At 43.1% G+C, this 16476-nt stretch overlaps 1 protein-coding gene across 3 annotated transcripts in view; it reads left to right on the top strand.

The window, feature by feature from the left end:
- The first annotated feature begins 347 nt into the window (after positions 1-347).
- CMTR1 (cap methyltransferase 1) overlaps positions 348-16476 on the top strand; it is a 51716-nt gene continuing 35587 nt past the window's right edge. For 2 of the 3 annotated variants that reach the window (XR_012655601.1, XM_032770713.2), the window contains exons 1-3: positions 348-478; positions 5846-5977; positions 14510-14661. Coding sequence is in view for 2 of the 3 variants with exons in the window: in XM_032770713.2 (XP_032626604.1) it covers positions 5851-5977; positions 14510-14661 (279 nt within the window). In the remaining variant the exon portion in view is untranslated. Of the gene's footprint in view, positions 479-5845; positions 5978-6497; positions 6565-14509; positions 14662-16476 lie in introns of those variants that run through there. The other variant, XM_075064262.1, reaches the window with a different exon arrangement.

Below are 16476 nucleotides of genomic sequence, written 5' to 3' on the forward strand. Positions count from 1 at the left end.
TAATGGGAAACACCCTCCCGCCCCCAGCAGCAGCAGCAGCAGCAGCACCAGCGCTGGACCTAGCGCCACCCGTCCAGCCCGCGGCAGCAGCCCATGGGCTTTAGGGTTTCTACTTCTATGCAGGGAGCTTGCCAGTGCCAGAGCCCACGGCGGCGCGGGAATGGAGAAGGCGGCAAGCTGGGTACTGCAGAGCGCGGCTCTCCCCTTCGTGCTTTAGCCCCTCCCACGGACCCAGGATGCCCCGCCCCTCAGCGACGGACCCATCCTAATGGTCCCGCCCTCTTCTCCCGCTCTCGGATGGTTTCCGGCCCCAGCTACCCTCGGCGCAGGCGCGGACGGTTTACGTCACTAGCACGCGCCAGGAGAGAGGAAGGACCCTGAGCGCGACGGGGAGCTGGAGAAACGAAAGTGAGCGGAGCCGGCCTGGTTCTTTCGCCGCCGCCTGCGGGCCATGGTGCTGGCCTGAGACCCCGCCCCAGTGAGTGCCGCCCGCGACCCTCGCCCCGACCATCGGCCCCGCCGCTCCCCTGCGCCCGCCGCTCGGGGCATTCCTGCCCCTCCCCCCCCAGGGAGCTGCAGGGGGTCGGCGCTTGCCCCGGTCCCCAGGGCCGAGCTTTGCGCGGCGCCGGTGCTGTGCCTCTGCCCGTGTGCCCCGCCTCCCCTCCCCACGTCGCGGGCGCGCCTGGGCTCGGGCCCATGGCCTATGTGACGCTCCTGGGGGTCTGCAGCGGAAAGCGGCTGGAGAAACAAACACCACAGCGAATGGGATCCGCTCTGCGCTGCCCTCTCGGGGCAGGCTTAGGGGGTGATACACCCGCACTGAGAGCAGACCGCGGGCCCCAAGTGAAGTGGGCCCCTTTGGGCTAATGAATTTGATGCTGCGGTCTTTTGTGAAGGGCTTTGTACAAACATCCTAATTCAGAGTAGGAGACAATTGCTGTCACTTGTGCATCTAATTTTGCCATTGGTTACAATCCTGCAGCACCCGCTGACTTTGTGGGATGTTGCAAATGTGTATCTCATGGCAGAATTGTGTTCAGTTCGTTTCTGCTGATGTTATTTTAAGAGTAGTTTCAAGACCCCCTGGCATCACCTGGGTGGATTTTTAGTCAGGATAGTTCTATGGTGCTGCCAGTCCGTTAGCTTTCAGTTCTTTTTTTCCTTGAGTTTTAATCCTGTAAACTATAAACACTGATATTGTTTGTTCTTCATGTTAAATATTTTTCCTGCAGCACTTCACCTACCCCAAAAGAACCTAGCTCTTGCACTAAGTGGTGTATGTATTTTTATCCTGATGCCCCTTTCCATTCACTGGCATTTTTCTCAGCAAACTCCTCAGGCTTTTTTGAGTTCAGTGGAAGATAATCTACCCTCACTTGTTACTGCTCCCCTGGTTTACTTAGTGGCTATTTATTGGTCAACAAACTCTTCAGTAACATAAGAACGGCCACACTAGGTCAGACCAAAGGTCTGTCTAGCCCAGTATCCTGTCTTCTAACAGTGGCCAGTGCCAGGTGCCCCAGAGGCATCAAGTGATCCATTCCCTGTTGTTCATTCCCAGATTCTGGTAAACAGAGGGTAGGGACACCATCCCTGCCCATTCTGGCTAATAGCCATTGGTGGACCTATCCTCCATGAATTTATCTAGTTGTTTTTTGAACCCTGTTATAGTGTTGGCCTTCACAACATCCTCTGGTAAGGAGTTTAACAGGTTAACTGTGCGTTGTGTGAAGAAATACTTCCTTTTGTTTGTTTAAAACCTGTTGCCTATTAATTTCATTTGGTGACTCCTAGTTCTTGTGTTATGAGAAGGAGTAAATAACACTTCCTTATTTACTTTCTGCACACCAGCCGTGATTTTATAGACCTTAATCATATTCCCCCCCTTAGTCGTCTCTTTTCCAAGCTGAAAAGTCCCAGTCTTATTAATCTCTCTGCATATGGAAGCCATTCCATACCCCTAATTTTTGTTGCCCTTTTCTGAACCTTTTCCAATTCCAATATATCTTTTGTTGAGATGGGGCAACCACATCTGCTTGCAGTACTCAAGATGTGGGCGTACCATGGATTTATATAGAGGCAATATATTTTCTGCCTTATTATCTATCCCTTTCTTAATGATGCCCAACATTTTGTTTGTCCTTTTTGACTGCTGCTGCACACTGAGAGGATGTTTTCAGAGAACTATCCACAATGACTCCTTAAGATCTTTCTTGAGTGGTAACAGCTAATCTAGACCCCATCATTTTATATGTATAGTTGAGATTGTTTTCCAGTATGCATTACTTTACATTTATCAACATTGAATTTCGTCTGGAATTTTGTTGCGCAGTCACCTAGTTTTGAGAGATCCTTTTGTAGCTCTTTGCAGTCTGCTTGGGACTTACCTATCCTGAGTAGTTTTGTATCATCTGCAAATTTTGTCACCTCACTGTGTAACCCTTTTTCCAGATCGTTTATGAATATGTTGCATAGGACTGTTTCCAGTACAGACTCTTGGGGGACACCACTATTTACCTCACTCCATTCTGAAAACTGATCATTTATTCCTACCCCTTGTTTTCTATCTGTTAACCAGTTACTGATCCATGAGAGGTTGGTCCTTCTTATCCCATGACAGCTTACTTTACTTAAGAGACTTTGGTGAGGAATCTTGTCAAAGGCTTTCTGAAAAGCTATATCCACTGAATCTCCCTTGTCCACATGCTTGTTGACCTCCTCAGAGAATTCTGTTAAATTGGTGAGGCATGATTTCCCTTTACAAAAACCATGTTGACTCTTCCCCAACAAATTATGTTCATCTGTGTGTCTGACAGTTTTGTTCTTTACTATAGTTTCAACCAATTTGCCTGGTATTGAAGTCGGGTTTACCGGCCTGTAATTGCCAGATCACCTCTGGAACCCTTTTAAAAAATTGGTGTCACATTAGCTATTTTCCAGTTATTTAGGACAAAAGCTGATTTAAATGATGGTTTGCAGACTATAGTTAGTAGTTCTACAATTTCACATTTGAGTTTCTTCAGAACTCTTGGGTGAATACCATCTAGTCCTGGTAACTTATTACTGTTTAGTTTATCAATTTGTTCCGAAACTTCCTCTAATGACACCTCAATCTAGGACAGTTCCTCAGATTTGTCACCTGAAAAGAATGGCTCAGCTTTGGGAATCTCCCTCACATCCTCAGCTGTGAAGACTGAAGCAAAGAATTAATTTAGTTTCTCCACAATGCCCTTATCATCTTTCAGTGCTCCTTTAGCATCTTGATTGTCCAGTGGCCCCACTGGTTGTTTAGCAGGCTTTCTGCTTCTGGTGCACTTACAATTTTCTTTTGCTATTACTTTTTGAGTCTTTGGCTAGCTGTTCTTCAAGTTTTTTTGGTCTTCCTAATTATATTTTTATACTTCATTTGGCAGATTTTTACATGCTCCTTTCTATTTTCCTCACTAGGATTTAACTTCCACTTTTTAAAAGGATGCCTTCTTTCATCTCATTGCTTCTTTTACTTTGTTTAGCCACAGTGGCACTTCTTTGGTTCTCTGTTTGTTTTAATTTGGAGTGTGCATTTACATTGAACCTCTATTATGGTGTCTTTAAAAAGTTTCCATGCAGCTTGCAGGGATTTCACTTTTTGCACTGTACCTTTTAATTTCTCTTTAAGTAACTTCCTCATTTTTGTGTAGCCCTCCTTTCTGAAATGAAATGCTACAGTGTTGGGCTGCTGTAGTGTTTTCCCCACCACAGGGATACTAAATTTAATTATATTATGGCCACTGTTGCTAGGCGGTCCAGCTATATTCACCTCTTGAGTCAGGACCTGTGTGTCACTAAAGACTAAATCAAGAAGTGCCTCTCCTCTTGTGGGTTCCAGGACTAGCTGCTCCAAGAAGTAGTCATTTAAGGTGTCAAGAAACTTTATCTGCATCCCGTCCTGAGGTGACATATACCCAGTCAATTTGGGAATAGTTGAAATCTCCCATTATTATTGATTGATATATATATATATATATATATATATATATAATATTTAAATTTTAATAGCCTCTTTAATCTCCCTGAGCATTTCGTAGTCACTATCACCATACTGATCAGGTGATTGATAATATATCCCTACTGCTATATTCGTAGAGCATGGAATTACTCCTAGAGCAACAGAGATTCCATGGTACAGTTTGGTTCATTTAAGATTTTTACTGCATTTGATTCTAAGCTTTCTTTCACATATAGTGCCACTCCCCCACCAGCACGACTTGTTCTGTCGTCGTGATATATTTTGTACCCTGGTATTACCGTGTCCAGTTGATTTTCCTCATTCCACCAAGTTTCTATGATGCCTATTATAGCAATATTCTCATTTAATACAAGGCAATCTGGTTAACCCATCTTATTATTTAGACCTTTAGCATTGATAAATAAGCACTTTAAAAACTTGTCACTTTTTAACTGTCTGCCATTATATGATGTAATTGGACTTTTTTTCATTTGATGGTTTCTCTTCAGATCCTACCTGTATTTTATCATCTTCCATCCTCTCCTCTTTCCTAGGACATAGAGAATCTCCATTAATAGATCCTCCTCTAAGGGATCTCTGTCCAAACCACATGCTTCTCCGTACCTGTCGACTTTCCCCCAGCCCTTAGTTTAAAAACTGCTCTATGACTTTTTTAGTTTTAAGTGCCAGCAATCTAGTTCCATTTTGGTTTAGGTGGAGCCTGTCCTTCCTGTATAGGCTCCTCCTTTCTCAAAAGTTTCCCCAGCTCTTAATTAAACCCATCCTCCCTCCACCGTCATCTCATCCATGCATTGAGACCTTATAGTTCTGCCAGTCTAATGGCCCTGTGTGTGGAACTGGAAGCATTTCAGAAAATGCTAACATGGAGGTCCTGGACGTCAGTCTCTTACCTAGCAGCCTAAATTTGGCCTCCAGGATCTCTCCCCTGTCCTTCCTTATATCACTGCTACCTACATGTACCAAAACCACTGGCTCCTCCCTAGCACTACACTTAAGTCTATCTAGATGTCTCAAGAGATCCGCAACCTTTGGAGTAGACAGGCAAGTCACCATGCGGTTCTCCCGGTCATCACAAACCTAGCTAGCTATGTTTCTAATGATGAAATCCCCCACAACTATTACCCATCTCTAGTCACTGGAGCTCCCTCCTCTGGAGAGGTATCTTCAGTGTGAGCGGATACCGTGACATCATCTGGAAGGAGGGTCCCAACTAATGTAGTGTAATGGGAACAACACTTCTGTATGCATCCTTATTTACAGCTTTGCTATAAAAAGGGTAGGAAAACTAACTTTTTTTTTTTTTTTTAAAGTCAGTGTTTGCGGGATCAGGTTTCAGAATGTTCTGCCTCCTTCAGAAGAAGTTGGCTCCTTTATGCAGCTTTTCAGAGGAAACAGAAAACACCCACTGAACTGAACTTGTGTTCCCTCAATTATTTGCTGCTAGTGTAGAATGAATCTCTAATATGCACTGTTAAAAAGCCCTTTTGGAGCCAAATCAAATGTTCGAGTTCCCAAGTGTGAGGAGACCTCTCATCGGTTACTCTCTCTTCTTCTGGTTGGCAGGTTTCACGTATAGTTGTTGACCAATTTAATCCACAGTAGGGAAAGCTGCTGGGTGTCCTGGTTCCGTGTTTTTGGACTAGCAGCGTTGGATGGCTTCCAGGGAAAAGCAACCACTTTTATCTAATAGGTTTTGGAGGCAAAGCATACTGCCCAAATAGTATGAAAAACCATGTACTCTTCTGGGCTGCAGCAACAACACAGACCTTGCCCCAGCATCAAGGTGTAGGAGGAAGTGAACTTGCTGGGTGCTTACTGTTTGATCTCCTCTTGCAGTAAAAATGAAGAGACGAGCAGAGCCCGAATTTAACAGCAACCAGAAGCAGAAAAAGAGGGCAGAAGATCTGGGACTGAACCTCAGTTCCACTTCCGATGATGAGCCTCCATGTAGTAATCATGCAACTCAAGGTAAGATCAGAAGTAGTGCAGGCATCAGAGTTGTAAGGAAATGACCTTGTAGGAAAGGCTGCTTTTCTTTTCAGGGATTTAATTAATCAGCTGGATTGGATGCAGGTATTCTGGATCCCAATTCAGTGCCTTAACCCCAGACCATCCTTCCTCTCTAGAAGAAAGGACTACACAGTTTCTGTCCCCGAACTGGGGTAGGGGGGGAGATGACAATTTTTTTCCCCTCCATAATCTTATCTGGACACTTTTTACCACCATCTGAAATAACAATCATCAGAAGGGTAGCCGTGTTAGTCTGGATCTGTAAAAGCAGCAAAGAGTCCTGTGGCACCTTATAGACTAACAGACGTTTTGGAGCATGAGCTTTCATGGGTGAATACATGCACGAAAGCTCATGCTCCAAAACGTCTGTTAGTCTATAAGGTGCCACAGGACTCTTTGCTGAAATAACAATGAATCATATAACCTTTGTTTGCTTTGTCTCTTGTACCTATTCTTTTTTTTTTCTTTTGTACATTAGAAATATTGAGAATGTCATGGATGGGCTTACCTGGAGGACCTTCTGAATTTCTCAAAAGATGCATACTGTGAGCTCATGCACCTTAATTGAAGGGGCAGTGTGCTGAATTCAAATGCATCCATTCTCTGTAGTGTTAATTAGTCACTGAAGTTGAATAACATTAACAAAGTTTTTCAAAGCGGTTACATTTCCCTTCTCTCCGCTGCTGTGACTTTCATTCTCTTGGCTCTTCTGATGAACAAGTGAAATGAGGTCTTCAGTCACTACCTGGATTTCTAACATTAAAAAACAGGCCTGAAATATCTAAACACTCTGCCCCCTCACCACCCCCATATCTATCTGTCCTTTAGGAAGAAGCAGAAAAGGTACAGGTGTCACATTGAGGCTCTTGAGAAGCTGCCAGTGTAACCTTCAGTTTGACACACCTCAGGCATTTCTGTGTGCCCACAGTAGGCTCTGCCACATTGGTTGGAGATGACTGAGATTGATAAATTTTATTTTGTATTTGACCACTGGATTAACTCCTTCTCCCAAACCAATGTATTTGCTTTAAAACCCAACCTTCATCTTGGTCAAATGCTTTCTTAAAAATAAAGTTGCTATTAAAGCTGGTTTAATGATTCATCATTTGGTTATAACTCAGATGAAATTTAGTAACTTATTAATTGGTGCGATTGTGTTCTGTAAAATTCATCACACACGTCTGTTTTTCCTTTGAACTCACTTTAGATATACATAGCATCAGGGAGCATACACTGTGAGATGTTACTCTCTGTTTTTCAGTACCAGAAATATTGCAGCCCTGTTCCACTGATGTATTGAAGAATCTCCTATCTCTTACTCCTGATCTGTTTCCTTTCTCTTAGATACACAAGAGTAACTGCTTCATTAGTCCAGATGAAAAAGTCTTAAATGACAATATCTTGGATTCTCAATAATAAATGCTTTACAGATTAACTGACAAGGTCCTTGTAGAGGCAGTTTTGCCTGTCACTTGCTTTGGCAAAGTAATTCTTTGCCTAAAACACTGTGATTTTCAGGAGGATGATCGTATTGCTTCAGTTAATTGTACTCTCATTACAATATTGCCTGTGAAGACTTTTATAAAACTTTCTCAGGTATGTTTTTTCTGCTTTAAATTTATTTTGCCTTTTTCCGTGTACCTGTAAAATCCTGATTTCTTACGTTCTTCACATTTTGACCAGTTTTTATTATTATTAAATGGAATAGCTTTGCCCACTCTTGAGTTCTACCTGGGTAGCATTAGCCATGAAACCACAGTGGTGCCCGCAGTTCTGCTTACACTGAATGGCTGATTGCAAAAGAGTTAACTGAGTGACTTTCATTGCCTGAGGCGGGAGTTGTGGCTAATGTGTTCTCTACTTTGAAAACATTGGGCTTCAGGCAGTATTCCCGCTCAGTATGGGAAAAGAAGGCAGCTTTGTGCCCTGCAGTTCAGAAACCTTCCTAGCTGCCAATGGCTGTAGCCGTGGTAGGTACTAGACTGCCAGCCTAGCTTATAAATGACACTTGTGGGGTCTCTTTAACTGGGATGTGGCAGTGGTGACACTTGCCACACAGAATCTGGTCTCTGGTCTTGCTAAATGTTCCCAGCCAATGAAAAGAGTTATTGAGTGGTCACTGAAAATATTCTACAAAACCCTGACAACCTGATGTCTCTGAAAAGAGCTGTTCCTCCTCACTGGGAAGGGAGTGTTGGTGCCAAGGGTCCTTGGCGCCAGGGTGGATTAAGCCACAATTGAAATAATCAGTTTTAATCAATTTTTCCATTTGTACTTCAGTTCTTTTCTAAAAAAGGTGCATTTCTATGTGTTGATGTAGCCATTAAAACATGTTGATTTACAACTACATAGAGCCTTTATGCTAGATTTGGTATATACACCTCTACCCTGATAAAAACGCTTCTTTGAGAGCCAAAAAATCTTACTACATTATAGGTGAAACCCTGTTATATCAAACTTGCTTTGATCTGACAGAGTATGCAGCTCTTTCCCCCCCTCCCAAGTGCTGCTTTACCGCGTTATATCCGAATTCATGTTCTATTGGGTCGCATTATATCGTGGGGGTAGAGGTGTATTTTTGCTACATAGGAGGGCACAATATAACTATATACATTTATTTAAGTAATTATATAGCTTAATATTTTTCAATTCTTATTAACTGTATATTTTTAGTATGTTCAGAAAATTGTGAGTGCTATTGCTTATTTACGACTTAGTTTTGCTCATGGTTTGTGCCAAGCTGCAAAATATATATGTGAATGACAAAGTAGCTCATGCTGGTGGGGGAGTAGCACTAAATGTGAAAGTAAACATAGTCAAATATAGTAAATATCTTAAATGACTCAAACTGTACCATAGAATCTGTATGGATGAAAATTCCAGACTTGAATAATAGCAGTAGGAATATACTACTGACAACCTGACCAGAATGGTGACAGTGATTGTGAAATGCTCAGGGAGATCAGAGAGGCTACAGAAACAGAAAACCCACTGATAATGGGAGATTTCAGCTATTCCCCCGTATTGACTGGGTACGTCACCTCAAGATGAGATGCAGAGCTAAAGTATCTAGGCACTGTTAATATCTGCTTCTTGGAGCAGCTGTTCCTGGAACCCACAAGGGGAGCGGCAAGCTCCTGAAAGGAGAAGAAGATCTGGTACAAAAGGTGAGTATAACTGCTTAGTGACCATAATGTAATTAAATTTAACATCCTTGTAGGAGGGAGATACCAAAGAACCCCATCACAGTAGCATTTAATTTCAAAAAGGGAAACTACACAAAACTTAGGAGTCTAGTTAAATAGAAATTAAAAGGAACAGTCAGAAGAGTGAAATGCTTGCAAGCTGCATCGAAATGATTTAAAAACTCTAAAATTTAGTTTGAGCCTCTATTAATACCCCAAATAAAAACAAACAGTAAGAGGATCAAAAAAATGCCACCATGGCTAAACAGAGTAAAAGAGGCAGTTAGAAAGTAAGACATACTTTAAAAATTGGAAATCAGTTCTGCTGAGGAAAATAGAAAGGAGCATAAATTCTAGCAAAGCAAGTGTAAAAGTATTTTGAGACAGGCCAGAAAAGAATTTGAAGATCAACTAGCAAAAGACACTCCAACAGCAATTTTTTTTTTAGTATATCAGATGCAGGATGCCTGCCCAATAACCAGTGAGCCAATGGATGATTGAGGTGCGGAGAAACTAAATGCCTCAGTCTTCACTGTGGAGGATGTGAGGGAGATTCCCACACCTGAGCCATTCGTTTTAGATAACAAATCAGAGGATCTGCCTCAGATTGAGGTATCGATAGAGGAGGTTTTGGAACAAATGTATACATTAAAGAATAATAGATCACCAGGACCAGATGCTATTTACCCAAGAGTTCTGAAGAAGCTCAAATATGAAATTGCGGAACTCTGAATTGTGATGTGTAACCTATTGCATAAATCCGCCTCTGTAGCAGATGACTGGAGGATAATTAATGTTACACTTTTTTTTTTTTTTTTTTTTTTTTTTTTAAAAGGCACCAGAGGTGATCCTGGCAATTACAGGCTGCTAAGCATAACTTCACTACCAGGAAAACTGGTTGGAACTGTAGTCAAGAACAGAATGATCAGAGAGAGAGATGAACACAATATATTGGAAGGAGTCAACACAGCTTTTGAAAAAGATTGGGGAGGCATGATTTCCTATTAGAATTCTTTGAGGGTGTCAACAAGCTTGTAGACGAGGGTTATCCATTAGCTATAATGTACTTGGACTTCCAGAAAGCCTTTGACAAGGTCCCACACCTAAGGGTCTTAAGCAAAGTAAGCAGTCATGGAATAATGGCCAGTGCTCATAGTGGAGTGAGGTAAATAGTAGGGTCCCCCAAGGATGTGGAAATCCTGTGGAAAAGGGGGTAAATAGTGAAATAGCAAATTTGCAGATGATACAAAATTACTCAAGATAGTTAAGTCCAAAGCTAACTGTGAAGAGTTATAAAGGGATCTCTCAAAACTAGGTGACTGGACAGCAAAATAGCAGATGAAATTCAGTGTTGAATAATGAAAAGTAATGCACATTGGAAAATGTAGACTCCGTCATTTTATATGTGTATTTGAGATTAACATAGCTGTTATCACTCTAGAAAGAGATCTTCTTGTTGTCATGGATAATTGTCTGAAAATATCCACTCGGTGTGTAGCGGCTGTCAAAAAAGCTAACGGTGTTAGGAACTATTAGGAAAAGGATGGATAAAAACTATCGTAACACCCCTATATAAATCCATGGAATGCCTACAGCTTGAATACTACATGGGGTGACCAGAACCACATCTCAAAATAGATATATTAGAATTGGAAAAGGTACAGAGAAGGGCAGCAAATGATTTAGGGTATGGAACAGTTTCCATATGAGGAGAGATTAAAAAGACTGGGTCTGTTCAGCTTGGAAAAGAGATGGGACTAATGGGGTGTATGATAGAGGTCTATAAATCATGAATGGTGTGGAGAAAGTGAATAAGGAAGTGTTATTTACCCCTCCATTTAACACAAGAACAGGGGTCACCCAATGAAATTAATAGGCAGCAGGTTTAAAACAACATAAGGAAATACATCTTCACACAATGCACAATCAACCTGTGGAACTCGTTGCCAGGGAATGTGAAGACCAAAAGAATAAATAGATTAAAAAACAGAATTAGGTAAATTCCTGGAGGCTAGGTCCATCAATGGCTATTAGCCAAGGTGGTCAGGGATGTAACTCCATGCTCTGGGTGTCCCTAAACCCCTGACTGCCAAAAGCTGGGACAGGACAATAAGGGATGAATCACTGAGTAAGGGCCTTCATCTATCTGTCTGTCTTCCCTCTGAAACATCTGGCCCTGTTCACTGTCAGAAGACAAGGTACTGGGCTGGATGGACCATTGGTCTGACCCAGTATGGCCGTTCTTATGCATTAGGATGCTAACTGGTATTTACTTAGGCACAAAAAACTGCATATAACATTTATTTTCATTAAACACAAATGTTCTGGCTACATAAACTTCTCTTATCAAAAACATGTTTCACATTTATAAGTAAATCATTTATTAAACAGAGATTAACTGTAGTCATTGAATTAAAAAAAAAAAAAAAAAGGTGGGTGCTGCCGGTGGAGCAGCAAAAATAAATAAAGGCGAGTGTTGTAGTGGAACGAAATATCGGGACAAATTGCGTCCCAACCTAAGATCAGTCAGGACAGGGGACAAACACCTAAATATCGGGACGGTCCCGATTTTATGGGGATGTCTGGTCACCCTAGCCTTGGGAAATTTTCCAAAGATACGTGAGTGAAAGTGACTAGCGCTTAAGTGCCTACTCACCTAAGTCTCTCTTGAAAATGAGACGGTCTCCTAAGTTACTTGAACTGACCTATTGTGCCATATTTATGAAGCTTGAACTCAAAAGTTAGGTGGTTTTTCCCCTGATTCATTCTTTCTTTCTTTAGAAGAGCAGCCTTTAACTCAAAGTTTTTGATAGAAGCTCGTGGATGCAGCATATTTTTTTTATTCGAATATTTTAAGATATAATAAGTTTAGGCCTTAACATATTTTGTATTAAATTCAGATATAAAAAACAAATAAAAATCCAATTTAAATAAAAATTGTTTTCTCAAAAAATTGATTCTTATCCATTTTACTTGCACCCAATATAATGCTGGCTAAAGAGCTTTCTTCTGTGTTACTTACAAAATAACTAAATGAAAATCTGCAGGGGGTTACAACAAGCCTCTTGAATCTGGCTTGAGCCAGCTTATAACAAGAATGTCAGAGATTTTAGGCTTCTTACTGTTTCTATGCCACCTTCTCTTTTTCTGCCTTAATGTTGTAGCACAGACAATAAGATTGCAAGCTCTTCTGTTTCCCCTGTGCTAACTTGGTGCAATGGAGGGATTTGAAGACATGGCATCAGTCTAACAATGCTTGATGCTAGAGATAAAATCTTTGGCTGCACTGGTTAAGATAAACCCAAAGTAACTGAAGGGCTGATGGAAACCCTGGGGTTAGCTGAGAGAGTGAGCCAGTGGGGTGGCCAAAGAGAGAGGAGTGAAGAATGGACAATGGAGCCCCTCTCTTCTGATAGCTTAGAGCAAGGATTGAAAAAGTCGTGTGAGCAGGATGATCAGGAATCTTTCCTGGGCAAGTGCCTTCAATCTCTTGATCCAGCTTTCCTTTTAAGAGAGGTGGTGTTAGTCCTTATGGTTGTTCAGGAAACCTTTGAAACGTGACCCAAGTGTACCTGGTGCAGCCATGGCTGCTTCTGTGCCGGTGGGGTGTTATGGGAGGGGAGTAGGGAGGTGGGAAGGACTTGGTGACTGCTATTAGGAGCACAGGGAATGTGGTCATTGCTGCTGGTCTGGTGGAACCCAGCCACTGCTTCTAAAAGTAGATGACTGTGGGCAGGGCCTCTACCGCTCCCTGGGGCAGGGGATACTGACGGCTGTCAGCATTTGGAGCAGGAGGCCCAAGCAGAGGGTTGCATTTCGGAGTTCCCACAGAGCCCTCTGCTTAGTGGGGTGATATCAGTTGGATGATGCCCCACAGAACCCTGTGGGAGGAAGGTAGTTGGGAGGCTGCTGCCACTGGTGTTCAGGCCAGCCGGGCCCTTCTTGCTCCTTAGCCCACTGCTCCCTGGTTTTGGGTGAGATGGGATCTGGCTCAGGAGGAGGGAAGAATCAGTCCCTGACACCTTATCAGAGGATCTTATATGTGGGATGTCTAGGGAATGACACCCCCCCCACACACACAAATAAACTGACACTGGGAAGGTGCAGCCCAGCATTTGTTTTATTTTGTGGGGGTGAGGCAGTATTTTGTGGAGATGGCAAGGGCAGCAGTGAATGAATGTCTACACCAGGGGTTTGCATGTCTGTGGAGGTTTGCACTGGTATAGCTCCATCAGTCTCATTACACCAGCGTAGAGTCCTTAATGCTGACTGGGCCAGAGAGACTTTGAGCAGGTATTTGAGAAGGAGCTGGAGCCCTGTACACAGACCTACTTCCAGCAAGTGGGTAGTGTTTGGTTTCCAGTGTAACAGAGGTTTCATGTAAAAAGCTTTATTTTGTTCTTGTGGCTTTTTTTTTTTTTTAATTGATAAATCCTGGCATCTGCCTTCCTGGAATCCAATGTGCTGGGCTGGTGTTTCACTCTAGGTCTCCAGCATGCCTCACTGAGCCACTTGGTGAATGTCGAGTAGCTACTCTTACAAGGGAAAAGGCAGAGGCTGTGCATCTGCTCCAGGAGGGAGCATTGTGCACCAACTCTCCCCCATAATCTCATTCAGTAACAGTCCGACTGCCCTGGTAACACTACCTCCAAGGGGTTAGGCAGCTGCCCACAGTTTGCTGTTGTGGAAGATTCTGCTATATGGTGTCTCCCCAGTATCGCTGAAATTTGGACCACATTCTTACATCATTTCAGTGTACTGCTCAATTATAGAGGGGTAGGGAGAAGACGTGCTGTATACAAGGCTACAGTACATCTGAACTTACATATGCAAGGTAAAGAATTAGGTCCTACCTATATGCAGCAAGAATAAGTATAATTAAATATCATGGTTCAGGACATAAGTGGATTATCATTGTGGTCAAGAATGACCCCCACCTTCCCTATTGGTATTATCTGGTACGATAAATCCATTTTATACTAATCAGTAAAGAGTGTGAATTGGTGTTTCGCACAAATGTAAATATCAGCTTGTTCTCAAGGAAGAAGTCAAGTGGCAGCCCTGAGGTGAGGGAGGTTGGCTTTCACCTTCTTTATGGTGAAATGAGGTAGCAAGACAGCTGGTATTTTGTCTTGAGAGTTGTATCTGAAGTCTGCATCTCCCCACAGCCAGTCTGAGCTATTGAAGCAGACTCTCCACTATCTCCTAGCCTGGCCAGATGTGAATTTGGAATCCTAGTATACAGCTTTCCCTCTGATTAGTGAAACAAACGCTTATTAATTTCTCCCCTCTGTTTCATTTTCAGAATCTTCCAGTAGCGGCAGTGGGTCTGACAGTGAGAGCGATGAGAGGCGACCAGTCTTCGGCTCTGGCAGCAATGAGTTCAAAGCAGACTCTCTTGTGGAGGGCACCTCCTCCCGCTACTCCATGTATAACAGCGTCTCCCAAAAGCTCATGGTAGGTCAAAGTCACTTTTCAGCATGCTGCTAAAACCAGATGAGCAGCTGAGAGCAGAATTGAGTCTGTTCTGTTGAGAGAGATGCCCCTGGCATTCACCATTGTACCTTTCAAGCCCAGGACTTATGCAGAGAGCTGTTCTATCTGCACCAATCACAGCCAGTGATGACTGTGACCCTGGGCAGATCAGATGCTAATTACAAGGCTAGAACCATGGTGAATTTCGTCTTTCTTAGTAGCAAGGGAGACCTCAGTCCAACTAACTACATGTTCCATTCAAATCCAAGTCAGCCTTGCTGTATACACATTCTGTATAGAAACTTATTCCTGGTAGCCCCAGGCAGCAGAATTTCAAAGAGGTACGTGGCTCAGCAAATCTTTGAAATAGATTTAAATGTAAATGCAGCTGTGAGCTCGAGGCGCTGGAATCCTGCATCATTTGTAAAACTCGAAGATCTGTTTTATATCATTGTTTCCAAATAGGGGATCTTTCCACTGAGGCAACTGGAGAAGCTTTTAATAAAGTGTCATGCAGGCTTTACTTTGCCATAACTTCAGAGCGGGCCTTCCAGATATTACTAAAAATAATCTTTCCTTCATGTAGCACCAGATCCCCTGAGGGCTTATGAGATGTCAGTCTGAGAGTGGGTAGCAACTTCAAGAGCTAACAAATATCAGAAAAAGGGACATTAAAGTAGTGATACCCCTTTGTGACACAGGAGTAGCACAGTTACTACTGGCACAGCCAACTGAGGAGCTGATGCCTAGTGACCTCACCTGGTAGAGGACAGTGGGTTCAGTGAGAGTTCTGACTACAGTGGTGTGCGCGCACAGAGTAAGTTTGGCCACCAAATAAGGGATTTTGCAAATTAAGTCCACTTGGGGAACCAACAGTGGCAAATCCAATGTCTTGCTTTCTGAGTATACTTCACTAACTAGCCCTGTATGTGTTGGAGAAAAGACTGCTAATTCAATTTTCTAGGGTGTGGTATTTCTTAATGAAGTGCTCATGCCATACAATATTAACCACTTATCTTGAGGCAGCACTACACTTCTCGAGCCTTGTCCCCCAGATGCCTGCCTAACTTGTATTTCCAGTAGTTGCCTACATGATGCTTGTTTCTTTCAACCTTTGCTGCTCTGTTGCATTGTGACAGGGTGGTCTGAGGGCCTGGAAGTTGGAACAAAGCCCAAAAGACCAAGTGGGAAGACTTTTGCTCGGCTAATGACCGCCCAGGAAAGAGAGATGGTCAGAGGAAGAGCTAGCCGGAGCCACTGGAGCAGCAACTGGAGGTAGGGCCTGACCCCAGGCATGGACCAGAGCCTGGATGGAAGTGTCCCAAGTGAAGGATGGGTGGTCTTTGAAGTCCCCAGTTGCAGACATTAAATCATCGAAAGCACTGCAAGGGGACTCACCCGAAGAGATGGGGATGTTAAGATGGTTAGGTGTCTAGCAGATGGAGACTGAACAGTGACTAACAGCAGACTTCAGAAAACACCAAGAAGAGCAACACAAATAGGAGGATCAGCAGTGGGCTGAGATGACCCGCCTGGCCCCAGAATGGGGGAATCCAGAAGTGAGACCATTAATACCAGAAATAGAAGATGGTATGGAGGCATGTCCCTTGACATTCAAAAGGGTTACTCGGACCTGCAGATGGCCACAAGATCCTCTAGCTTACCCCATATGTCACTGGAAAGGCTCAACAAGCCTGGTGGACTGGAGAGCCAAGAAGCCTAGGACTCCAGAAGGGTTATGGAAACCCTGTTGAGATGGTGTAATAGTTCAGAGATCTAGCAATAGAGGTCCTAGTC

The sequence above is a fragment of the Chelonoidis abingdonii genome, chromosome 3, assembly GCF_003597395.2.
Source record: "Chelonoidis abingdonii isolate Lonesome George chromosome 3, CheloAbing_2.0, whole genome shotgun sequence".
NCBI lineage: Eukaryota > Metazoa > Chordata > Testudines > Testudinidae > Chelonoidis > Chelonoidis abingdonii.